This window comes from Chelonia mydas, chromosome 15, assembly GCF_015237465.2.
Source record: "Chelonia mydas isolate rCheMyd1 chromosome 15, rCheMyd1.pri.v2, whole genome shotgun sequence".
In the NCBI taxonomy this organism is placed as follows: domain Eukaryota; kingdom Metazoa; phylum Chordata; order Testudines; family Cheloniidae; genus Chelonia; species Chelonia mydas.
The window spans coordinates 30,626,883-30,654,359 of record NC_057856.1 but is presented as its reverse complement, the minus strand read 5'-3'; the positions used below and the strand labels follow the sequence as shown (position 1 = coordinate 30,654,359).

The window sequence follows — 27,477 nt, the reverse complement described above, 5'->3', positions numbered from 1 at the left end:
GCAGTCACTCTCCATAGCTTCAGCCTGCTCACACCCAGAGAGGGAGCTCACGCTGACTTTGGTGGCAATTCCAGAAAGTTAACGTTGGCAAGGCCCCCTCGGGCAGGGTGTGTGGGCAGCGCCCCCAGGATACGATCAAAAGGAAGCTGCAAGTGCTGGCTCACAGGCTCTCTGCTCGGTCAAAGCCAGGCTCAGGTGCAGTGAAAAATGGGAGGAGGTTCCAGCTTCCTTATTCAGAGCCACCCGGGCCAGCAGGAGGGGCCCGCTCTGAGGCAGGCTGCTGACAGCGCTGGAGACAGGTCCCTTTTGCTGGGGGAGGGTGGGTGGAGTGGGGCTCAACTTTGGCACCCCCAAACTGTCTTTTCCCCCCCATCCATGGCACAGCCACTCTTACCCCAGACTATGTCTGCTCCACACCAGTGCAGATTCTCCCTACACAGGGGCAATTCTCCACTGGGAGTCTCCAGTCACCTGCATGGGAATAACCCACCCAGGCAATGGCGAAGAACAACATCCTACCGGCCCATCCCACTTGCTGCCTCATCATCCTAAGCCAGCTCCAAGGCTCTGAAAAGGGACTTACAAGCCTTTCTTTCTTACAACTCAAATGGTGTTTAATTGGCCTCAAAATCATTTCAAGATAAAGCAAACCAGAGATTAGCCAAAGTGAAATAATTTTGTGTGGCTTAGTCTATAATGGATTTGTGGTCAGAAGACTTGGAAAATGCATTACGGTTCCTTCATGTCTCTCTGTTGTTTTTGTGTGTATTCTGCTGTCGCAACATAAACTTTGTCAAATTTCCCATCCACTTTTAAGTGAAGTGTAATCTAATTAAAGATATTTGGATCAGCTCTATTTGAATAATTTAATGTACACCTGCAGCATTCATTAATCAATATTATTTTTAATTAAGTAATTAACTTTGAGGTTTTCAGCAAGTTTGACGTGACAAAATTTCCCGTCTAAGTCTCAAGGGAGACAAGATGAGTATCTGTTTCTAACCTCTCAAACACAGGCTTTATTTGCAATTGGTACTAGCAACTGCAAAGGCCGACTAAGTGCTATAGAAATTTTTTCCCCAGTGACGAAACAAAATCGCACGTCTTATATGCAATGGATCTAATTATGCTAAGGTAGATTGCCCAATAAAAGCTTTTCGTATCATGCTCTCCCATCTCACAGTGAGGCTTAGAGAGTTTGACTTTGCTGGATATCATCTGTGGTTAAATTTAGCTAAAGTCATTAGCTTTTAGGGAAAGGCACAACTCCAACAGACCTGTGCCAGAAATGTTCAGAGATGGGGACTGTAAGCTGGTCATTGGCTGTTCAAAGCATTTAGTTAAAATTCTGTTGATGTCCTTTAATTTGCTTTATAGGGCAACCCCTTTGAGAATCCAGGAGCAGTTCATACACCTCACTACAAGTATAAATATCCTGTATTTCTTCTATCAAGCTCCCAGCAAAGACTGAGAAATCATTAAGCCCTGCAAATGAAAACAGTTTGTAAACACCAAGGCTATAATGTGCTAAGCCGTTCTGGATAGCACACTGATAACACTACTGTAATTAGGAAGGCTATCTTCTGTCATGAGAACCGTAAAAGGTGTTATTTACACTGTGACTGTAGCCTAAAATACCTTCCAGATGGGATTTTTTGAAGAAATACTTGAGATCTCACTTAAAATAGTTAACAGTGCTCAAAGTTTCACATCTATTAATAGAAGAAACATTTAGAAACATTAAAGTAAACTTGTACATGCTTGGTTTTAAGATAAAGGTCAGATTCTCGTCTCTGCCACATTGTGTGATGTGGGAGCAACAGCATCTCAGAAGCACCTTAACTGAGATCAGAATCTGGCCACCTGCATGCTGCTGAACTTGTTGAAAGCCAGGGGAAGGCTACGCAGTGGCTGACATTGCTAACCAGGTCCTGAGGCAGAGGACTAATTATTACACCAGGAATCCACATTACAGCCTGGAAGCTTTAGCCTCAGTGCAGGTCTAGATGGTTCTAACTTAGCAAGTCATTCCCCCGCCACAGCACACACGGCATCTTGGAGAACACTCTTGCCAGCTGTCGTTCTCTTTGATTCCCTGATCCTGACCCAAGATATCCCTTACCCAGGGAGAATGGGAAGCTTGCTATCAGTCAGCACCATCCCTGACTCCTATCCCAGGCTCCCGTCTGAGGCCCTTCTGCGGGTGCTCCATGGAAGTCTGGGCCCGGGATGATGAAGCAGGGCAGGAGATTGCTAGCACTGCTGGGATCATCTGGGTATACCTCACCAAAGAAGTTCCCTGCCATTGCAGGGGCCTCAGGCACTGACGGTATTGTCTGTCCATAGCACACAATAATGCAGTCGCCTAACGACTGTAATACTCTCGTCTAATTCAGGTTATTGGGTTCAGTGCAAGGGGGTAGGTGGGGTTCAGTGGCCCGGGATGTGCAGGTCAGACGAGTTCTCCTGCAGATCACAGCTTACCATATTCCTTATTTACAAGGGCCGTGTTAGCAACACATCCAGCATGTGCAGAATGGTCCTGCTTAGGTCTGACTCTTAGCTGTGAAAAACTGGAGGCTTTCCACTGAACTTCACAGGTGCTACAAAAAGAACAGGAGGACTTGTGGCACCTTAGAGACTAACAAATTTATTTGAGCATAAGCTGTAGTCTCTAAGGTGCCACAAGTCCTCCTGTTCTTTTTGCGGATACAGACTAACACGGCTGCTACTCTGAAACAGATACTACAGTTACACAAATGCTTCCAGGATGCCTCTATCTGATTGCACCATTACCCTTGACTGCCAGACACTTGTCAGCTTACAGAGAGGCAATGTCCTGCATGAACTCTGAAAAGGGTGCCCCTTCTCTCTCATTGCTACCCCTCCCAAACATAGGGGTACCTCCACACTCCTGGGAAGAGGCAGGACCATGGTGAGAGCCCAGCCTAGGGAAAGAAAGTGTGCCTATTATGTCTAGGGCCCTACGAAATTCACGGCCATGAAAAACGCGTCACAGACAATGAAATCTGGTCTTTTGGGGGCTTTTACCCTATCCTCTACCAATTTCATGGAGGAGACCAGCATTTCCCAAATTGGGGGTCCTGACCCAAAGTAGAGTAGCAGAGGGGTCACAGGGTTATTTTAGGGGTGTTGCGCTGCCTTCAGAGCTGGGCGGCTGGAGAGCGGCATCCGTTGGCCGGGCGCCCAGCTCTGCAGGGTGGAAATACCAGACCATGTCGTCCTTCCTTCTGAGCTGCTGCTGGCCGTGGCTCTGCCTTCAGAGCCGGGATCCCGGGCAGCAGCCGCCGCTCTCCAGCCGCCCAGCTCTGAAGTCTCCCCCGCCGCCAGAAGCAGCAGAGAAGTAAGGGTAGCAGTACCACAACCCCCCCTCCGCCCCCGACAATACCCTGGTGATCCCCCCACACACACACAACTCCTTTTTGCATCGGGACCCCTACAATTACAACACCCTGACATTTCAGATTTAAATAGCTGAAATCATGAAATTTACGATTTTTAAAATCCTATGTCCGTGAAATTGACCAAAATGGACCATGAATTTGGTAGGGCCCTAGTTACGTCAGCTGGGCATGTTGTATGGCTACTGATTGTTCCGCTAGGGAATTTCATGGCACGGCGTGGCCTCTGAGGGCATTTTAGCGTGTGGAAAACTCCCACTGGTGCTGTTGGCCTCTTTGCACTTCAAGCTGTAATCCCAGCCCGCAGGGAGATTTTTTTCCCCTCTTAAAAGACAAGCAGCTGTAAATAGTTCAGTCAGTAACCACGTGAAGCACAAGAGGACCTCTACTGCAAGGCATCCGCTCTGGTGTGCTTTCAACAAATGCTTTGCATTCACTGCGTGTTAACATGACCTTTGTAGTGATAGGATGAATAATTAAACGCGGATCTAGGAAACCTGTAGTTATTATAATTAAAGTCTCACTGTCATGCATTTAGCCATCTCTGTGCTAGAAAATCTGCAGTTGCAAAGGGGAATGCCCTGCCAGCACTGCACAAACTAGCCCTGAAAACTGCAGGGCCAGGACAAGGCACGCAATGAAGACGCCCCGCAGCAGTTGCCAGAGGACCCTGCCCTTTCAAAGATGGCTACTGAGACAAGAGCTGACACCTGCAGCTGCTCCTGGGATGCTCGGGCACTGCGGGCTTCTTCGCACCCACCTTCAGAGTGGGGTAGCTGGGAATAGGCGTCCTGAAAATCATCACTGCCTCTCTAAGGCTCGTGGCACGCTTACAGCCGACCCCTACTCACGCATCCCCCTGTGTAACAGCACAGCGTGGAACCTGACCACCATGCGCCTGGTAACCTGCAGTCACTAATAGATGTACGGGGCAGGTCCTTAGCTGATGTAAACTGTCATAGCTCTACTGGGGCCTCAATTGCAGCTATGACAGTTTAACCCAGCTGAAGATCTGCCCGATAACATTTAAGGCCAGAAGGAACCCTTATGATTGTCTAGTCTCTGACCTCTCCTGTATAACACAGCCCAAAGAATTTCACCCTGTAATTCCCCTGTCAAGCCCCTAATGAACGAGCGTGCACATAAGATTAGAAGAGAGCTGGGTTGGCTTTTAAGCTCCCAAGAGTTTATTCTAAATAGTCAGATAACTTAGGGTCATGTCAAAAAAGAGAAGAGGATTTCAGTTTCCGCTGTAGCACAGAGAGAGCAGGTGGCTGGGACTAACCCTTTTAACCTCTGGGTGCTCAGCACTGCGGCGGAGAGAAGAGAAGCAGCCAGCAGCCCTGAGCACGTCCTGCAGATCCCCATCTTTCAGGAGGAGGAGACATAGCTTCTGGGAGGATACTTTTCCTCCACACAACAGAAGACGAGAGCAAGAGGCCCCTGAGCACATGCCACTCACTCCACGAGGAAGCAAGCACCAAAAACTAAAGTCAGAGTGGGCTCTTGTAAATAAGGCCCTCTCGTGTGGAGGATTAATAAAGCAAAGCAAATGTTATGACTCCTGGCCCTTTTGCCTTGGGGCCAACAAATCCTTGCGCATTGCCTGAATTTTCCACAATGGATAATGGAATAGGGACCTGGAGGCTCTTATCCCCGAAATGTCCAGGTTTGAGTCACCCACCAAGAGCCTGTGGATTCAGACTGAAATTCCAGCCCTTCGGCCCAGCTCAGATGCCAAGGTAGCACCCCCACAAAGCACAAGTCAGTACTAAGGGCACTGATACCAATCTGAACTCTTTTCAGAGTAGCAGCGGTAGCTCACGAAAACTTATGCTCAAATAAATCTGTTAGTCCCTAAGGGTCATGTCCTCCTTTTCTTAATCTGAACTCTGTAGTAAAGTGGTCACCATAGGGAAAACTGGATTACCCAAAGTATTAGGAGGATGTATCTATGTTCCAGTCCTCCCTACGTCCTCTTTGTCAGTGGGAGCCATTCCCCCTCCCGCACCCCCAGCACATTCAATCTTACTTTGTTTTTTTTATGATGCAGTTGGAATAAAGCAGCACATTCCCAGCCTGCACTTCTGCGCACAGAGCATCAGTTTTGTTCCACTGTACAGACCTTTTACAAAAAATCTCCATGAGGAAACAGTGAGTTTGGGCAAGTTTGCCACTGGTTTAAGTTAGTAGAATGATGGAAAACAATTTCCCTTTACACGTAAATGTTTTCATATGGCTTCCCCACTGCGAGACGTGAGCTATTGACATTTTATGTATTCACACATATCTGAGCATGGCAAATGCACTGTTTAGCACTCTTAGAAGGAACAATGAATTTTGAAAATCCACCTGCACAACAAGTAAGTCTCTTCCATCCATTTCTCCAATTCACTTAGTGGAATGAGGGGCCAAACGTGACATAGGACAAAGGAAGAAATGTGTTTATTTCATTTATTTATTTTGGTTGGTGCAGACTAGGGCTTAAGTACTGTTAAGTGAAAAATTCATGCAGGATTTATAATTTATGTTGGATTTAGCAGGAGCAGAGCCATACGTGGTTGTCTATTCACTATTTATGTTCTCACCACCAGTTGACAAGCATGGCTGGGCACTGAGATCACAGCTCTCCTGCAATGTTTTATTTAAACATTATTAAAAGTACACACAGTCCTAAGGAATGTCTTCACTTTCAGGGAATATTAGACTCTGCTGCCATAAAGCCTCTTGCTCTCAGGGAATTAGTGTTTGCTCAAAATACTCACTGGATTCCAACATAACTCACTAGAAGGTCTTCATCCAACCCCTCCACACACGATGGTCCATCCCCACCTCCACCAGAAGAAGAGAATTTTTTTTGGCTCATTTCACTAGCCTGGGCAATGGGCATTGGATATGCCTAAATGCTTTCTGAAGGGCCTTACCTCCCAGCATAGCAGTGTTCCTTAACTGCTTTCCTTTAGGCTCATACATTTGTGCAGCTGATGTCAGACAAACTCAGATATCTTGGTATCTGGGTAAATTTAAATCAACCTACATGTCTTTAGCCTTTGCTTATGGCTCTGTTATTTTTACGGGATTTTTGTGTTGCCTCAGGGAGACATCTAAACTAGGATTCTCTCCGATGACTTAGGATCTTCAAAACCGAGCCCTATAAATTAAAGTATCAGGTATTGTGTTACATCAGCCCCATAAATGTCCCCATGAAGCATTCAAAAATCCTTTGTTTATGTTTATGCTTATATTTTCCAAATGCAATTAACAGAATCTGCGCACTCTTCTAAAAGACAACATCCAAGGTTTCAAAAATGATGCATTTCTACTGACTGCCCTTCTGAATTAGCTGAACCACTAGAGTCTGCAAAAATGGCAAATACACATTCTTGGAATTAGCCAAGTATCCAATGCTCTTTAATTGTGAGTGCAGCCTAGAGCTGGTTCAGATACAGTTAAGGAATTGATCGGAACATTTGATAGATTTCCTTTCATTCCTGGGGGAAAGTGGGTCCTTTCTAGACAGAATTTTCTGGCCATCTATACAAAATTTGCCTACAAACATACCTAAGACAAAGTGTGTTTGAGCCCCCCGCAACAAAAATCACTCAGACTAAAATACCTTTTCCTGGGGGCATCAGGGATGGCACTTTTGCTAAAATAAATGATGAAATCTACTTTGTTGTTTTAGAAAACAAAGGGAACCGTTGCTGTCTGGCAGGTATCAAAAGTTGCTGGGATGACAGCCATATTAGAAGCAGGTATTTTATGAATGCCTTTTCCTGTCCTGGTGGGTTTGTCACTCACTGTTAAATAAAAGCTTGAAGGAGACTGAAAAGTGAAAATGAATCAGTGTTGCCCTGATTTTCTCTTTTTAGCTTCAGTCTAAATCTGGCCATGATTTTGTAAATTTAGAGCAGGTGAATTGTTCATCACAACTGATTAATGTGCTACTTGGATGGAGAAAGTCCTCTCTTTTGCGGGCTGTACAGTTCAGATGAACGGTTGCAAAAGGGAAACTTGTGACATGAGTTAAGTCTCTTTCCATTCAAATTTCTCCCTTCCTCTCTCAATGCACAAAGACACACTGGCCATTGTGGATGGCTCCTAGTTGTGTCTCTGTTCAACACCACGAGATGGGGAAGGAGGGATAGGGCAGCTGGGTGAATAGAACAGTTTACTATAGATCATTCTGGATCAGCGGTTTGCAACCTTTTCCATACTGTGACCTCATGTTACAACAGAACACATGCTGGGAGAGTGACGAATGGAGGTCTACTCTTCTATGTAAGCAATTGCTCTGGTTGCCAGGGATGCAATGCAGTGAGGAACAGGAGAGTATGTGGGGTTCACAGTTATGAATAGGATGAGAAAGCATCCCCCCCTCGCATAGAGGAGAAGGGAATACCACGCAACAAGTCACACCAGGCAACAAGTCACACTCTATTACTGAAAGCCTGTAATAAAATATTACATCAATAATAATCACTCATGAAGTAACATCCCCCAAATCCGCCCCTTCCCTTGAAAATTAACACAGGAAATGATGTGTTACATCCTCTATGATACTGCAAATGCACGAACGTTCAGGATCTGCAGGGTGATGGCAGAAACACAGCTACTCCCAGCTCCTCTGCTGGTGGATGGCCGAGGGCACCGCACTCATGATTACACACGTGCTGGCCTAAGGCTGCAACATCCGTTTCTCGGTCCTCGTCCAATAAACCACATTCTTAAAAAATTTCTTGTGAACTGGAAATTCTGAAAACTTTTCATTTTGGAAACACTGATACACAGTGTTTCTGAAACAAAATGTGTTCCCGGGGCCCTGGCAGCTCCTGATGGAGATCGTCCGTATTCTGCTCAGTTTCACCACTGGCAGCCGGTAAACAGACAAGAATCATTATCAGTTTCAGTCAGCAGATGCCAGGGCACCCAGAGCCCATGGCCTCAGGGCAGCTCCGCCACGCAGACTATCCCAGGGCTTGCAGACTCTCAGGCCAGCAGGCCCCAGTCTGCACAGCAGGGATGATCTGGAGCTGCAAAACCTTGTAGTCCACCTGAAATCCTGCCTGCGAGTCAATGAAAGTTCATCGAAACTGGACACTTCCATAAAACATTTCAGGTCTGACAGATCGGCGTTGTCTGAAAAAACTCTGTGTTGCTGGAAAATTCCCAACCTGCACTCATCTGGCTAACGTTCTCAGTATTTATTGGAGCTGAGCAAGCAAAGCAATTCCTTTATCTGATCAAACCAGTGAGTACAGGGACTGCCCTAGCTGCACTGGCCAAACCTACATGAAGAGTGGGATGCTAGGGAGCCAGAACAACAGGTTCAGTTAAATGATTTGGGGACGAGAGGGGAGGGACAGCGATATACAGCACCACCAGCGAGCTGCGCTGACTGCTCGCAGCGCTCTGCTTGTCAAAACCTAACCTGATGTGGCTGACATTAGAGAAATCCAGGACAAGCAGTGGGAGGAAGTGGCCCGTAAAACATGACTTATCCTGCTTGAGGGCTAACTCTAACAATAAATTGGTTAGACCTATCTCGAAATATTGAGCACACAGAACATCAAGCAGAAAATTACCTGTTGTTCCGGGACCCTTGGGCCAATCTGCAGGTTACTGGGAGGCTTCCAAAGAAAAAACTGTGTGCAACAGACAGCAATGGGTGCTGCAAACTCTACAGGACCCCCCCACACACCCCCTGCATGCTGTGACTGAGAGCAAACTGGCTAGTCTAGGCCAATTAGGTAGCACAGCTCAGGACATAATTTATTTTCCAGCATCACAGCATCCCCCCAGTGTATGTTGTTATATGTGCCAACTATCAGATTTCATAGAGCAGCACTCACTTGAAAGACTGCTGGATAGAAATCGGTTTATATCTAGAAGGCCCCAAGATGTGAGGCAGCATGAATTTTAAACCTGCATCTGCCATGGCAGCTCATGCATGTCTCTGCTTCCCATGCACCAGACCGTACACGCACTCTGGCAATTATGTTCTAACTAACCACTAAAAGGCAACACAAGTCCAGAATAAATCCAGCCAAGTAACTAAGCACCCAAGTGATGGATACCTCAGAACAATGCAGACCTGGTCAAGTGATAACCATACATGACCATCTGAAAAAAATGGGCCATATCCATGAGGGGTAAAGAGCTACTGATGCCGCAATGCGCCCTTCCCAGCACCCCAGCCCAGGAGAGTCCATTGGCATCTGACACAAGGCAATACCCTCTCTTATATGATAGCCCACTCCTCTTCTTACCAGCTCCATACGCCTGCGACTGGCTTCCAGCTCTCTCTGCACCAGCTCATTCATATCTGCTTTCATCTCCTCCATGCGCATCTGGTAATACTTGGTGTTCTCCTTCTCTCGAGCCTCCGACTCTGCAGCCTTCTCCAACTCCTCTCCCATCTTTATTACACTGTCCCGCAACCGAAGGACAAGCATCTGGAGTGATAGGGAGGGGGACAAAAGGCAAAGGGGTTTTCTTAAATAAAGGATTACAAAGAGTTTTTTCCCCTTCTTTAATCTTTTATAGTGAGGTACTTGGAGGAATGCTCTCCCTTTCTGACCCCTACAGAAAGTCAGCTGATGCCTTGAAGCATGAAGTTTATATATACTACTTATTGTATCAGACATTGCCACCAATGCTCATAATGGTCATGATATTAAGCAGCCCGTGCTTGTCTCAGTGACCCTGCGATGCAATGAATCCCATACAGGCTGACTGTGAACTACTCAAAGCACTGTTTCCTTCGGTTGGCTTTAAAATGATGGCTCTTTAATTTCATTGCACAGCCCACTGCACTTATTGGGGGCAGTTTTAAGAACCCTGAGAGCTTCAGCAGTGCTCCAATCACATTGCAATCTTGTGTGGAATGCAGGGTAGACCCAGTGTCCCATCATTCATTACCCAACGCCTAGAGCAGCGAAACAATTTGGGAGGCAAGCGCCGCATTGCATTACATTTCCTCTCTCCTTTCCCATCCTGCTGGTATATTTCCCTTCCCCTCCACCCCACTCCATGTTTAAAGCAGACACATTAGAACTCACCAGACTGAGATAAACACATGGTACTGTACAAATATTTTGATCTCTCAGCTATCCTTCATTTAAAACAACAGCTCACATTAGCATTCCCAGCCTTCAGCTCCAGGATCAATCACAGCACCCATGACAGGACTAACTGGAAGCTGGCACTGCGCAGTGTAACTGGCAAATGCAGAATGATGGAAGGCATGATCTCTGAAGAATCGCTCCAGGAACTCTCAGTGGAGTCCAGGTCACAGAGCCTGTTCTAGCTACATCTCACCACAGAGCAGCTGATGGACTCTGCTACTCTGGATCAGATAGGCAGGAACTGAAGGGAGGATAAAAGCAAGGCTTGTGGCAATGTGACCAGAAAGGCTCCCATATAGAAGCGGCCTGTCATTTCCCGAGGCCTCTTGGTGTCTGTATCTCAGCTTAGGTGTCAGAGGACGGATGGGACCAAAGAGGAGGTGATGGGAGGGGATCCGCACCAAGGACACCCTAGTGATGGCAATGGCCTCACAGGAGGCTGCCAGAGAATGAGCTTTGGGGTTCACAGACACAAAGGGTTAAGCAGCATGAAGGAAATAAAGAGCCACCAGTGCCTCCTGGGTAACTCAGAAATGCCTTTCCTTTAGAGACAGCTCTCCCGCTGGGCCATGCTCAGCTGCTCAGGGCTGTCTTAGTCTGCCATCGTTGTGAAGTGACCCTACTACACGTTCTTGGCCTCCCCTCAATTAGTCACATGTAAGTGGGTGGTGGGAGGGAATGGGTATTTATATTTTATCTCATGACATGAAAGGAAGTGAGCATAAACAAATATAGTCCCGGGTTTTAAGCGCCTAGATTGGTCTATATGTATATTGATGTACCTACCATACCTTGACCGGTTTTAATGTGCTGGATTTTGGACTATGCCATACAGTCCTGTGACACCTTCTGAAAGGCACTTTGATCAACGTGCTACGTAGTAAATAAGTATATTGCTATACACCTTGGGGCAGGGCCGTATTTCCTTCCATGCTTTTATAGCACTGAGCATGCTGCTGGCTTGCGGTAAATACGTCAGTAAAATAAAGCATGAATAGTTAACCTCACTGGTATGAAATACCCAGACTGGTCAGAGCCACAGATTCCAAAAGCGAAGGCCTGAGCTGACTCGGGCTCTCACCCTTCCAAGGGCAATGCAGAGGGTTCCATGCTTTGGGGGCATTACAGATGTGACCACATGAGCTGCTTTCTGCTCTGGGTAGGAAAGATCCCACTGCAACTTTCATAAGGCTAGGAGTCTGCTCTGGATCCAAAGCTTCTCGCCCTACTGTTTTGCACGATGCTGTGAGCCACTTGGCCTCTTCCCTCCACACCAGATGGGGCTGCCTGGCTTTGGAGCACACCGTGGTGCAGGCCAATCGATCCCCAGGACAGGCCATTGCAGGAGAGGGACGGGAGGAAGCACTCCCAGCGCACATGCCTGTCCCAAAGGCAGCCCCTTTTTTCCCACAGGGATTTTCCCGTTGTGTGTCAGAGGCAAGCAAGAGGCTAAGAAATACGCCCTACCTCAAACCGCTTGATCTGCACACTCTGAAACTCCAGCTTGTTCTCCAGGTCGCAGATCAGCGCTTCCTGTCGACTGACGATGGAGCGTTCGACCATCGACTGCTCCACGTACGCAATCCGGGCCCGAGCCGCCTGCAGCTATTTTAGAGAAGAGGGTGGGGGAAAGGCAGGGCTCATAATTCCGCTCTGCCCTATTGTCTGCCCTGCAGACTTCTCATGACTGCACCAGATCCACTAGGGGTAGAGAGATTCCAACAGTTCCTTCTCAGAGCACACTGGAAGTGCAAGGGCTGCATTTAGGTGCCACGCTGTACAGAAAGATGCTGCTGCCCAAGTGGGGTCGGCACCTGTCCAGGGTTTCCCAGGAACATCACTTTTTTGAGGTAACTGACCTGGAAAATCTGTAAGGGCCCTCACTACACTCTGCCAGCTGTCCAGTTTTATGGGCTCAGGATTATCCCTGATGTCCCGCTTTTTTTGTACTTCGGAGATGGCAGCCATACTCCCAAGCTTCCTGTGGTATTGTTTGTGTGAAGATCGTGAAAACAATTCATTACATTCTGTGGTTTTACAAACAGAAAAATGTTGGCAAATTTTCACCCAGCTGGGTGGGGGTTTTCTCCTCTCACATCTTTCGAGGACAGTGCATGTGTGAAATTGTGCACTTGGTCCCAGGGCAGGATTTTGGCTGGCACCTGGAACTGCAGAGGCAGCCTTGGAAAGACGATTAGACCAAGGCTCAGAAACAACGAGGGGGGAAATTAACCAGCCCTTTTCAAACCTCAGTAAAAGTTTGGTTTAAAATTTATTTTGGGCCCAGACAGGGGAAATAGTTCTTATTTTCTCCAACTGCCTGTCAAACCCACCACTCTGTCTTACAGTGAGTGAGTCCGACTCCTGATGCCTGGGATAGCAAAGCACTCAGTCAATGGCACTCCTCGAGTGACTACTATTAAAGACTCGCTGTACAGGCCTGGAGCCATGGTGCCATGACCAGGGAAGAACAGTCCCCAACTCAGGTTGTGGAAGGAGGTATATTCCCTCTGTCCCTGGTGTGGTGCCCAGCACGAGGCTGGCTTGTCATCTTGCGCAGAGAACATCATAACTCAAGAAACTGCAACAGCAAAGAGAATGTGCAGTAAATTCTGCAACTCTCCAAAAATCTTTTAAGTGTGAATTTTCCCCAGTCCCAAGGAAAGTTCACTTGCAGGTTTCCATAGATTTCCTGAACATGCAGTTTGACCCAGTTTCCCACCTTTGCCCTGAGGAAAGTCAATACTAAGCAGTGTTTACAGCAGCTAAAAGGAGGCTTTTACATTTGTGCTTGTTTTATTGCTCTTACAGACGTAGACAGTGTGTTAGGAAGAGGAGTGGGACCGTCGTATTGTACAGAGGAGATATTTCCTGACAATAAGTAAGTAAACATTTCATTTGAATTCACCCCAAGGACATGAGCTCACCAAAGAGCCTATATTTCAGGACTGACACTCAGAATGTCAGTGGATTCTTATACATGCCTACGTATGAGAGTATTCCAGGGGATCGGAGTATCTCACTAAGTTTTTGTGGATACAGACTAACACAGCTACCCCTCTGATACTCACTAAGTCCAGTGATCTATGGCAATAAAGGGATTGGCAATGAGATGCCAAAGGACAGAGTGATTCTTGAAGCCCTTCACTGCCTGTCTGCTCCAGGTCTGAGTTAGTAACTGGGCAGATGTACCTTATTGCCAGATATTTGGAGCCTTAAAGGGAAGGGGGAGGACTTACTTTCTCTTGAAGACTTTGTTTCTCTTTCTTCACTTCCTCCAGCTGCGTCTGTAGCTCTCGAATCTGAGTAATGTCCACTGCAGACTATGAAAACAGAAACCCCAACAATAGCGACAAAACAAAGAACTTGGAGCAGAACTGGAAATGCACAAGGAAGTTCTGTTTTGAAGACTGGCAAGGGAAAGGCAATTTCTAGTACATCTGAATTGGCAGCTGCTCCTGTCCTGAATTAATCAAGCATAAATCTACTGACCGCACCCGATTTCTCAGCTTCTGGGAACAACTCTTTGCAGAGCTGATCAGCCATGACATCACCAGGGTCATCCCCAAATGCTGATTCTGTAAGTCCTTAGTCTTTTTCCTCCCACAAAGCTACTATGGACCTTTCATGGTCCAGGAAATTTCTGGAAAATACTGGACCTCTGGCCAAATGGGGCCCCTTCTATACCTTTGAAGTCTCTGATCTTTTCTACACTGAGACAGGTCGGATCACTGGTGCTGTCAAAATATGTTTAAGCTATTCAAATAAAAGCCATACAGACTGGCAGCACATAGCCAGTATCCTCAACACATCAATGTCCTCTTCCAGTCTCTCCCGGGTTAAAGGCTGAGGACCCAGAAAGGACCTCCAAACACAGCTTGTCAACATTTTTATTTGAATTTTTTTTTCTGCAAGTTTTTTTAAATTGAAATTTTTCCAAGAAAATTTTTCAGTGAAAATCACACAATTTCCAGTGAAAATGGAAAACAACCTTTTCAGTTTTAAACTTTTTCAGTTTTAAACAACTTTGCAGTTTGGATACTGAAAACGAGAAAAACGACCAGTGTTGAGGTTTTCAATGGAAACCTGAATTTTTTTCAATTTTGTTGACATTTTTCATGGTGAAAAAGTAATAATTTCATGACCAACAAACTCCGAGCCAGTTTGTTCTTCTAATCAGCAACTTTTATGGATGGATTTGAGGTGTTACTTTGATTACTTGCATAGACACCCAAGGTTTAACACTGGATAAAGGATCCCTAGCTGCCATTTCTATTAAAAACCATGATTTCAGTAGAGTAATCAACTAGCTGGTGCAAACCATATTGGAATGACTCTCCACGTGTGTCTGGGTACGCATGTTCACACTGCTCATTAGAATTACTTGTTTGAAAAGTATTAGCAATATGTCTATGCGATTCCAGCAGGTGGCACGTTATCTTTCTAACCCTCCCTTGTGGTGTAAAGCCATGATGCCCTCTGGATATCTTTCTAGCAATCCCTTTTTCACCCGATGTGCCTGTGTGTATTTATGCACATACATTTCCTCCTCATCACACGCTTTACCTGTGCAATCAGAGCCTTGTGCTTTGTCATAAGTTCGTTCAGATCCTCCTGGTCCTCATCAATGCGTTTCAGGAGATCAGCTTTCTCGTGCTGCAGCTGATATAGCTGCTCGTCAACCTGCGGAGGACAAACAGGGCGCTGCTCACTCAGAGATTACACTGGGGTGCAGACAAGTTGCAAATACTGCCGGTGGAAGTGGTGGGCTTTTAGTGCTGTAATTCTCTGCCTCGCATGCAGGCGTGCCGCGTTCAGCGGTGGCACTTCACTAAAGGCCTTTTCCATTTCCACTCCACTGTTGAAAGTCCGTGTGCTTCGAATGCTGGCAGGGAGAGGCAAAAAAGCCTTTAATGGTGTTCACCACATCTCTGCAGACAGCTTACGGCATGTTGTGTGTTCTCGATAATTGGCGCCACTTTTACATGTCCCTGGAGACAGTAAAGGCCCCTGGGCTGGGTCCCCCTGAAAGGCTGGACAATTTAAAGTAATTTACAAGGAAACGACATGGGCAAGTCCAAGCTCTGAGGCTCTCAGAGTCTAAATAACGAAGTCCATAAAACATGTAAAACTATCCAAAAGCACCATAGTGCCCTGGGGTGCTGGGTGGGTAATAAGCAGTTTCAGTAATGTCTGTTATTCAGGGCACGTACCAAGTTCTTGTTCCTGCTGATTGTCTCCAGCTCCACATGTAGGTTCTCCAGCTCCAGAGCCATCCCCGTCTGGGACTTCTGGGCCTCTGCACACTGGGCTTTGCTCTCTTCCCACTGTGAAGAATTGAGGAAGACCCTAATTACATCAGATTGCACTAACAGCCAGACGTCATTTCACTGATCGGTCTTCCCCTTTCGCTGCACAGCAATGTTTATTTACATTTTACTCCCAGAGTGTTTTCACCCACTGAATACATTGTACTCAGCCTTTTCAAATGTATGTGGCTCTTGAGGCATTCAGTTTCTATTTTACACTAAAAATGGCTCCTTTCTATTGGTTATAGTGCCATGAAATAAGATTCCAGAATAACATGTGCGATGCTACTCTCTCTCGGCGGTACCACTTGCTTCAGGTGTCATTCGATTCCCTTCATAAGTGGAAAGCCTTCAAATAAATCCCCATCTTGCTGAGTAGTGAAGCAAGCGCCTCATACTGAAATTCTACTGTCTGTCTCTGCAGTTGTGTAGTAAGGTAGAGCTGGGATCATTAATTTGCAAAATTATGTGAATTACATTTAATTTGTGATTAGAGCAATTCATGATTTGGAGTATGCAAATGGGCTTTTCATGTAGTGTAAATTGCATTTGCAAATACACATGAAAGATCACATTTACAAATGCTAATTTGCTCGTGATTTTTATTGCTCAGCTATTAAAACCACAATGATCTTAAATGTGCTACAGACATCTGGAAGACATAATGTCATTCTAAAATCTTTCAAAAGACAATTGCAGTTCAGGGCAGGGTATATGACCAGCTCCCAGTACAGTAAGGGTAAAGTCCAGCTTCCCTGTCACCTTTTATGTTTGGGTTTTTCTTTCTTTTTTCCTTTTGTTTCTTTGCTTATTTTGTGTCTAAAGAGATTATCTCCTGCTGCATGCACCTTCCTGCCCATTGCTGCATTCTCTGGCTTGGCTGATCCTACCATTTGGCACTGACATTGGCAGATTCTTCTGGAAATGTTTTTAGAACTACTAATGCCATGTTAAGTCAGTAGCACACTCCGGCTTGGATGTGAAAGGGTGTTATCATTGACTTAACTCTGCTTCCTTTGAAGTCAGTAGGAGTTTTACTGCTGACTTCAATGTCAGCAGAGTTAAGTCAATACTGGGAGCTTTTGAAAAGCCCATCCTCTCTGTCCACACATACGTGTGCTCATTGTTTCAGTTAGCTGTCAAGAAGTGGAGTTTGGCATGACCATACTTGTCTTCTGCAGCAAAGAGGAAGCTACTGTGTAACCATGTTTGATCCCACTCTCCTTCCGCCGATCCAGTCGGAACCTAGCGCCTGTTTTATGAAAACACATCTACACATCCTGTGATATTGTGGGCAGAACCACAGCAGCTAGGAACAATGAATGATACCACCACCCAACAGTGTAGGAAAGAAAGGGAAGAAAAATGACATCCCAATTCACACCACAGATGAAACTGTAGAAGGGCAGAATGTATTAAACGCACAGTGATGGCCCTATTCAGACCAGTTAACACAAAAATTATTGTAAAAAATACCATGGGATGTCTTATGGCAGCAGCAGTCTGGATCTCCTCCAAAAGATGGTAGCTCCTATATCAGGGTTCCCTAGCATCATGCAGAGGCCTTGCTTCAACACTGCTTCAGAGATAAGAACACCACCTACTGAACTGCCCCCTTGTTTTTCCTGCTACAGGTAGGCTTCCTTTGGCAGTTCCTCTTTCTAGTACTGACGTAAGGACCACCCTGTTTAATGCGTGAAAACTCCTGTGCCAGGAGCCAATGGTTTTATAACAGCTAAAGAAAGAGAAACATCTTGATTTTTTCAAAATGCAAAAACGTTTTAATTTTTTTTCTTCTTCTAACACAAAAAGGAGAATGATAAAGTATTGGGACGACAGCTTTTCTCAGTTCATTTTGCTCAATAATCCTGGGTGATGGAGACATACTTGGAAAAGGGATTGAAGGCAGAAATAGGTAATTTGCTTCCTTAGGGCCTAATCTTCAGAGGAAATTGAATGCCAGTTGTTGTTCCCTCCCCTTAAAGTCTCTCATTCTTTTCACATAACTAGCACCAGCGTGATTTCGAACACGCTGCAACATAGTGAGATGAAATGGCAGTGCATTGTCGGTCAGTGCTATTCCACTGTCTGGGGGCACCCATAGCACCAATCCCGCATTATGATTTTCATAGCGGCTTCCCGTCTTTCCGAGGGATCAAGTCCATGCGATATTTGCACAGCGTGTGAAATGCATTCAGAAGAGTACCCACACACACTGGAAGTTTCTTGATTATGTCTACTGGGCCCCTAGAAATACCACGTCAAACCATTAAGATCTGCCTATGCCAGAGAAGTGTTGATTGAATAGACCCCTGAGCTTTCAGAATGAATCTGAGAGATGCAAATGTCTTGATAGGTTGCAGCAGCCAGGTGTCACAGTAATTCATAAACTCTGCAGGCCTGGATTTAAACTGCTTGTGAGATGCAAAGGAAATTAATGATGAAACTCATCTATCAGTTTATTCAGTTCATCCCCCTGCTGGAGGACTGTTCCTTCCGCCACAATCCTGAATGCTTCGATGCCATGTTCAGTCTTGTTTTCAGCGTCCCAGGCGCTGAGATTCCACCACCATTTCCACACTCAGAGGGGACTCACGGTCCTGATATTCATTCTACATTTGCATTTACTTAATTGCATCCCTTTCCTCCTATTTCTAGCTCCTTCAACCTGAAAAAAACCCTCCTCTCCTACTTGCAAACACAAGGTTGGACTCCTACTACTTAAAGCCACAGCAAATCCAAAGGTATCCAGAATGTTGTGTTAATCTCTCTAATAGTGCTGCTAACATGCATCACCTGCTGAGCTTTCTCCTCGTAGAAATCAAAAAACCTTCATCTCTTTTCCCTTTTGGGGTACCACATTATTGTTAATTTTGTGACACACATTGCAATGGTGCCTAGAGACCTCAATCAGGATCTAGGACTCTTTATACTAAGACCTAGGAAGACACAGTCCATACCTCAAGGAGACTGCAATGTAAGAAGGCAAGTGAGAGAAGGAGGACGGGGAAGAGGGGTAAAATTTCGGTACACATTTGCATTTTTGAACTATAGTTTTTATTAAAAAAAGTAACTGAGCAGAGAGGTGTGCTTGTGGCACAAAGCCATCTTCTTCCCCTCCACACATCCCTTTTTCTGTTTCATTTATGCATTGCATCTTGTCACACACCTAGATTCACAGCTCTCTGGGGCAGTGAGTGTCTTTGCAGCTCTGATCCTTGACTGGGCACCAAGTCCGACTGCAAAACCAACAATAACTCTCAGCTTTCCCTATCTGCCCCCTGGAGCCATCATTGATTGGTGCATTTCTAGTGGGCATCACTGCAGAGGTGGGTTTTCAGGAGACATTTCAAGTAGGGGACCAGATGGTTCACCAGTTTTTGGTGATGGCATTGCTGTTGCAGTCTTCATGGGGCACACTCAGCCCTGGAATTTCATCAACAGATTTGGCCTGGCATTTTCCTGCCTTCAAAATCTCAATTTCTGGTGCTTCAGGGTCACCACATTTATCTAAAATCAGTCATCTCCAGCTGATCCTTTCCTTCTGCGCAAAGTGCTGTAAATAGAGCACACCAAATCTCCCTTCCCTACGGAAAGGGCTGGGCTGACACTTGTATGAAGTAATACAGCCCGCTATGCTGGGACACTGACCAAATCCTTCACAGTCGCAGCCGTAACATCTTCATCATTCCAGTAAAATAAAAAAACTTCCTTGGGATTCCCTCCAGGCATGTATACCAGCTAGAAATACAACGGGAAATGAGTGGCCCAGGCACTTACTGGTTCAAGTCCCGTGAAACTCTTCTTAAAACAATATTCCCGTGTCTAAAGTCAGTCCAATTTGATGAACTGTCTAATAGTCTACAATCAGTCCAAGCATGTGTCTGCAAAGAGTTATTGCTGAGGAAGTCTCACAGTGAGGCTCTGTGAATTTCCTTTCCCCCACAACTCAAGATAGTGTCTACATTTTGCATACAGCTTGGGCAATAAATTACTGAAATTACCTAAGTGAAGGACCCTGGAAGGAGTTAAACATCATTCATTTCAAATTTCAATTACTACTTGTACTACCAAAAAAAAAATCAAAGATCAGAAGTCTGGTGAAAGTAATACAGGTTTGGTGAACTTGGGTTTCTGCTAGAGAGATTATGTTCTCTGAAAGGAATTCGTTTTCTCAGCTGCTTGGCTCTCCTTTGCACAAGGGAATGCGAAGATACCCAGCCCGTTCCTCCTGGCATTCCTTTAACAGCGTTATAACATATTCATGGCATAATAGGTGGTTCCATATTCTAATGAGTTTCAGTTCAGGGATGGAAGTACCAGGATGCCTAGGGTATAGCACTAATTTCTTTAGAAAATAGAAACATCTGAAATTGTGCCACGGGTGACCCAGCATCGGGACGTGGGGGTCGCTCATTGGTTACAGACCAAGTTCCTGTACTAGGGCTGCATGCGCATTACATTCCCTGCGTCTGTGCTGTGTGTCTGGAGCTCGCAATAACAGCTCTTCGCCTTTGCTGTGCAAAACACACCATTCCTACTTCATGCTTCATTCTCCTGCCTCTAAGCGTACAGTAAAGCAAGCCGATGGGAACAGGAGATGATGCGAGAGTGTGGAGTCCTTAAGTTCCTAGGGAGGGCCAAGAAGTATTTCATGGTAGCAATAGGAGGTATTCTTCCCCTCTCTCTAAAACCATGGTGTACGTGTGTCTTATTGCTCTCTGCACTCCTGACAGACCATTCCTCCTGTATGTAGTGCCGGGTGTGCCCTGGAAGATCTCACAGGCAAAAGATGGCTCACCCCTGTGACAGCATGTGATGTTCAAACACAATCTCAGTGCTCACAGACACACGTCAGCACTTTTCATGAAGTCACCCCGATTTCCATGGGAAAGTCCTCAAACTCCGTGAAGACATTGCCTTGGGCAGCATGATTTCTCTGTGTCTGCTGGCCCATACAATATCAGTGTTACACTTTTCTGGCAACTGGGCTGCTGAGGTGTATTTCCTCGTCTTCTGCTCACTGTTATTAACTTGCTCTTTCACAGAGGCCTGGCTTTCCTTCATTGCTCTTCCTCCACAACCTCTTCTTGTCCCATATTTCAGGCTTGCTTTCTCTTGCCCTACTACCCCGCCTAAAGGAGGCAGTGGTGTTTCTAATGGCATTTCAGCTTTCACGGGTTCTGATTTGCTGAAAGTGTCCAATCCCAGGCAAATTAAATAGGTTAGAAATTCTCCAGAAGGCTTCCTCCCCATCCTGAATTCAGGTTATGAACATAGATTTCATTCTATCTGAACTCGACTGTCTCCACTGTCTCTCATTAAATACCCAACTCCCTTGTTCTCTCTGCGATGGAATTTTCCCACTTGGGGAAAGTAAATTGAAATTCCCGTCACAAATGCATTATGTATGAACTGATGAATAACATTAGTTTGCTATGCTAAGCCATCTGTTAAATACCTGTGTAAAATGGATGCTTCAGACTTATTAAGATACCAAACTACACTCCAAGACCATGCAAGGTTTTGCTAAAATATTGCATTTTTGTTCCAAGTTTTTGTTCTACCAGTGATTTGTGGAGCTGGTCGTAGAATTTATTAGATTTCAAAAGCCTTGCCATGCATGACATTAGAAATCTGAGGAAAGGGGTAATCATGAGGCTGTTTTAATACATGCATTGCCTCACAGTGTTATCAGAACATTAAGGAGTCAATATTCACAGTATCAAGTCTCTCTCTCAAGAACATTAGTCTCCAGGGCAGGCACCAGCCCCTAAAGTAAAGGCAAACAATGAAGAGGGGCCATGATGCAAACCCTAAGAGAACAGCTATCGCAGGAGGACTGTATCTGCATCAATAGCCGGAAAGGTCTCTGCACATTCATGAGAATGGCTCCCAAATACTTGAACTTCTGGATTTTCAGGAAAGGGGGTGTAGGGCTTGGGGGGATATTTGGAGGAAGACGTCTCCAAGTGGGCTCTTTCCCTGGTCTTTGTTTAACACGCTTGGTGGTGGCAGCATAGGGTTCAAGGACAAGGCAAAGTTTGTACCTTGGGGAAGTTTTTAACCTAAGCTGGTAAAAATAAGCGTAGGGGGTCTTTCATGCAGGTGCCCACAACCGTACCCTAGAGTTCAGAGTGGGGAAGGAACCTTGACATACTCTGCGATTCCCTTCCTCACTTTAACGAGGCCAGGATGCATCACTACTGGCCACCCCCCATTCTATATTGCAAGTGCCAACCCCCATTGGAGGGTGAAGTTGTCTTGGCAGTGGGCGAAGGGTGTTTGGCACTGCCAGTAGGAGGAGAGGTGGGAGCTACCGACTGGTACACTGTAAAAGCTAGCTCAGCAGCACAAAAAAGACAGGAAAAACCGCACTGACAGTATTAGAGCAGACGGTTATGTCTGGCTCTTCCTCTCTAGTCCAGCATAGCAAGGACCCCTTGACTCTGGTAGACATACTTCTCCCCAGCCGCTGCATAACTTCTACCGACCATCCTCCTTTCATAACACCGAATGGAACTTAGAAAACTCCATCCATCACAGACATTCCACCCCACGTGTACACCACGGAGTCCTTCCATATCCGGCTTGATGCTTCAATCAGAAAACCAGCTTCCAGCTGCTTCAGCAAAGGTAAGTCCTTTGCAAGTTTGAAATCGCTCACATACACTGCTAGTTTACCCTTCTGCCCTCTCAGTTCCATTTGGAGAACGCTGAAGTGTCTCCCTGGGCACAGTGGGAGGTTAGCACAATGTCTTCATTGTCAGTCCAGCACTGTCACATAATCCTGTCAAGCTGAAAGGTGCCTGGTTTGTCCCTGAGGATGTCCTGTAGAATTCTTACACAGGATTCTTCTCTTCCTTTCTCTGTGCTTTGTATTCCCACTGAGCCAAAGGTATTTTCACAGTTCAAAGGTACTTCATGTAATTATCTGTCAGTTGCCAGTGGCCCTCAGAGTATGAGCAACAGTCTGTAGGTGATCCTGGGTGCAGACATTACTTCTGAATTGCAAAGTGAGTCCCTGGGGTTTGTTGAAGCGTTGATATAAACATTAGCATTTCCTACTCCCTCAACAAATCCATAAATCCCAACCAGTCGCTACTGTATTGTCTAGCAGGCATGTTCTTGGTACTAAAAACCCTTTCATTCAGAAATACAGTTTTCTTACATACCCTTAATATCACTGCATCTTTTCTTATTTACTGGTGGTTTTAAATGTCATTACTTAAATTAGAGGATTTGGAAGGAATCCTGGGTTTAACCAGCTATATATGATATATTTATCTACTGCATGGGAACCCCTCTACCCAGGGTAATACTGAATCGATTTATTTGAAGGGGTGGTACAACAATTATGCACAAATAAAGAGTTAAGTGGCACATTTCAGTCCCTCTTGCAGTCAGCAATCTCCATTTTTGCCTGGTTATTTATTCCCTCTGCATGTGAAAGGATTCTGTGTAAGGGTCAGTTACTCAGGTTACTGTGATTCATTCTTTAAAATGCTATATATAAGTCTTTGTCAAAATGGTGACAAATTGCCCAATTAAGAACACTAGAGGTGGGGGCGGGGGAAGCAAGTCAATGACCATCATCTATCTTCAGCACTGAAGTGGATATAAGAGACTACTAGGGATTCATTTTTAAATATGGTGTTACAACAGGGAAAAATGGTAGAAAAATAGCTTGTGAATGTCTGGGGGAAAGAACTTATTAGTTAAAAGAAAGGGATCCATTGAGAATATTGAACAGTGAGTTTTCCTGAGCAGAGCAGCTATATCTGATCTGCAGCCATTGACTCAAGAGCCCTTTGCTTTCATGTGATTTCCTCCTAAGTGAACAATATCACGTACCGCGAGAGCTAACCCACAGGTGTCAACTCCTTACAAACTCCTTCCAGCTGCCACTCTGAAGTACTTCTTTTGGCATGAAATCAACGCCAGTCCTAATGAACAGCAGTGCCAGGCTGTGCTGTGTCAGCCCGAGCACTTTGTACGACCAAGCAAGGAAACCACGCTGCCCCCTTTGCAATCAACAGGAATCCTGAGTGCCCAAAGCAGGCCAGATTAGACCACCGACACAGCTTGCCTTCAGAAAGGACTGGGAGGCATGGAAAGCAAAGACTGGATTCATTTATGATACAACATGAGAAGAACAATACTCAAAGGAGCTTTACATTCTGTGCAGGACAGACCCAGCCAATTTTGTGGGGAAAGTGCTTTATTCTGTATTAACTGCTCTGTCCACAATGCAATTGGTATCTCTCACTTCGGAATATGGCTGCGTACTAAGTAAGATGTATCTAAAACTTCTGGCCATTGACAATCCCTGATGAAGAGTGTAGGACTGTCACAGCATAGGGTCAGGCATGTGTGCATTTTCCCAGGGTTCCTTGGCAAATACGGGGACGAGAACATGACAGCACATGCGTAAAGAGCCACAGGTCTCCTCCAGTTCTGTTTGTTTATGCCTCAGCACCTTCTCCAACCGCCACATTCCCTGAGCGCCTATGTTACTTTTCATCTTTTATTCTGTTTTACGTGGAAATGAGCAGCTGGTTGAATATTTCTGAAACGAGCAGCCAGCCCGTTCCCCACAAATCCGAAAGAAACAGCTGCATCTTGGGATCAATAAATGATGTGACAGAATTAATGTACGTCTGAGTGAGAGCAGCCGCATGTGTGCACACGGGGAGGAAAACACACAGGCCCTGAAGACTATTAGCTGCAGTTCAGGCCTGCCACTAATTTGATAGCCGGCCACCATTAACCCCTGTGAGGAGGGGCAGGGTGGGGGGACCAGCAAAAAGAGGGCAGGACGACATTCCCCACCAAGGGAGGCTCTGATGTAGCATTAGGAGAAGCACACTGTTCCGGCTTGTTTTTTTAATAGGGGAAAGCTTTGTTTTTCAGGGCAAATTTCATGAAACATTAAAAATCATGAACACCCATATTTTAATAATCAGCATCAGCCAAACATTTACCCCCACCCCACCCTGCCCCACCTCCAGCAGCATTGGGTCCATACAGACACAGGAGAGAAAGAGAATCTCTACGCACTGGATAGCAATTTTTTTTTAGTGGTTTGTTACTACTGTGACCCGAGGTGCCTCAGGTCGCCCACACTGAAAATGCCAAGGGCAGGGCAGGCTGCAAAAAGGAGAGCAGCTTTTCCTATCACTGGTTGTTAACACTAGTTAGATTCACCAACCAGCCACAAATTATCTGCCCCCAAATCATGTCCAAATGTTGGCTTGTGTGAGGCAGGGATTGTGCCTCCTTCCCCTTGCCGCAGGCAGCCAGCACACGTCTGGGGGCTGTACAATAACGAGTGATGCTGATGGACACTGTGTGGGCTGTACAGTGCGAGTGTAGCAGAGCTGTATCCAGAGGCCAGTCACTCCGAGGACTGGTAACGATGGGTGTCCCTCGGTTGATACTCTAACTAAGGGAGTTCTGGGGAATTAGGACTGGGATGAACATGTGCGGGACCCATTGGCTCAGTCTGTGTTATATGTCCACCCGCTCCGAAAGGCTACTATCAATAGCAGGTAATGGACTCCCCCCTTCACCACAAGGATAGAGGTTATGCTCACAAAGCGGGAGGTCTCGTGTGCAATCCACACAGATGGACCCTGGTGATGGATCCAGGAAGACAGAGCTGAGCAGCATGCTCCATAGTGTGTTATTTCCAAGACAAAAGGCACCAATAGTAAAGAGCAATGGCTACTAGGAAGACTAGAAAAGACACTGCGCACCAGAAGAGTGGGGAGAGTCCCAGGCTTGTCTCCCAGACGTGGCTGAAGAAGCTTGGGGGATATTTGATCTTTAACCAAGAGACAGGTCTTAACGGCTGTAACTCACACAGCTAGCACAGTAACTCAGGCATGCAGCGTGCAGGGTCTGCACATCTGCTCACAGGGGGCATTTCTCTCAATTGTTTCTAATCCCCTTTGTCAGCTAAAACAAGGACCTTCCGGGTCAAAAAGAGAAAGAGGTGCTGAATGATACGGGCTGAGCTTCCGTTGGCTTTTCTGATTCAGCATCAACTGGCGTGGGCTGTTCACGGTCTCAAGCACCCGTGGGCGTCATTTCAAACTCCACCTGTGTCCTCCCAAACCCCACGATAACAGCTAGTACCGTCACCCATGGAGCAGGATGTAGTGGGGGAACTGAGTACCACTAGAAATCATTCCGCTGATGCTCACTCTGCTCCCTGCTGCTGACCAGAAATTGATGAGTTGCTTTATTAGAGATGTTTCTCTTCAGCCAACAGAGAACCGCTTTAAACCAAGATCGCCTTCCATTCCCCCAGGTGGAAACAGCTGCAGCTCACAGATGTTATTTATGCAGAACTATTAGCTCAATTATGTATGTATGTTGCTGGAATCGCTTATGTCTCCAGCTTAGTCTGTTTCCAGTGGAAATGTACAGCATGGATTAATTACTAAATGGCTTCTGAAGATTGGTGTCATTAAATCATCATTATTCTCTTGCCTCTCCTTTCTGCGTTGTTTTCTTGAACAGATACCAACGCGGCATTAGCAAGCTCCGCGCAGGTGATAGTTAGGGTGAGGTTCCACGCCCCAACGGCACAACTTGTTATACCTGCTTTGCTGGGTTTTTTGGAGTTGAAGCCAACGCATTTCCAATGGCATTTCCATTGTCTCCAATGACAGCACAAGGCCAGGAAGCCCTTATCTTCTTACTGGTATAGTCAAGCAGTCTAGCCAGGGTGCCAAGGCTTTTCACACCAGCCCATTCACTCGGATCTGCCATTTTCTCAAGCTGTCTCCCAGCTCCTTGCACTAACTGCTCCAGCCTCTCGGCATGGCAAGCAGCCACCTCTGAAAGAGCAGAACATCCAGGGCACTTGCTCTGCATCTGCTCCTTGGGTGCAGCTACACCAAGAGAGACAGATGCCAAAAGTCACACCCATATAAGCAGAGTGCTCCATGGGCTAGTGGGCTGCTCCACCAGGCTTTTAATTTTTTTCTGGGGTGAGGAGCTTCCTTTCTGTCTCTCTGCATCAGCCCCAGGGGGCTCTGAGCATCACATAACCAGGGGAGAGGCTAGGAATGAGCCTGGGGAAATGGGAGCAGCACCTCAAGAAGAACTTCCTCCCGGGGAGATTTGTGAGCATGGGGAAATAGTCTCCCAGGAGAAGTGGTGAAAACCCCATCACTTGGAACCTTTAAAAAGATACTGAGGCAAACACTATCCAATGCACTATAGGAAACAGGTTTGCACCGGCTGCAGCAGCTGGACTAGATGACCTAACAGGTCTTTTCCATTTCTATAACAATGAGATCAATTTCTCGAAAGCAGCAACCCCTATATCATTGCAAAGCTGCAACACACAGGCTGTGTGTGTCATATTCCCTTCCAGTGGCTAATCTCTATAGAGGATAAGAACCTACTATGGCCACCAGGTAAAAGAGCTACTCCTTGAGTTTCTGTAGTCGAAGTTAATGCTTTCAGTGCTGGAGGTCCAGTGTTCAGACTCTGCTGACAGACCTTGGGTGAAGTTTGTTAGAAAGACTCTTATCCATCCTTTCATTCTCTTCCCCCTCACCACCATTTTCAATTCTTTGGGAGCAGTCAAAAATGAATAAAGAA

The 27,477-nt window shown here is 45.9% G+C and overlaps 1 protein-coding gene across 1 annotated transcript in view; it reads right to left on the bottom strand.

Annotated features, from left to right (window-relative positions):
• Nucleotides 1-27,477, bottom strand: part of MYO18B (myosin XVIIIB) — a 197,441-nt gene that overhangs the window by 47,168 nt on the left and 122,796 nt on the right. The window contains exons 34-38 of the mRNA XM_037878962.1: nt 15,763-15,876; nt 15,116-15,232; nt 13,789-13,872; nt 12,017-12,154; nt 9,692-9,877 (exon numbers count right to left, since the gene is read on the bottom strand). Of these exons, the coding sequence (XP_037734890.1) occupies nt 9,692-9,877; nt 12,017-12,154; nt 13,789-13,872; nt 15,116-15,232; nt 15,763-15,876 (639 nt within the window). The remainder of the gene's footprint in view (nt 1-9,691; nt 9,878-12,016; nt 12,155-13,788; nt 13,873-15,115; nt 15,233-15,762; nt 15,877-27,477) is intronic.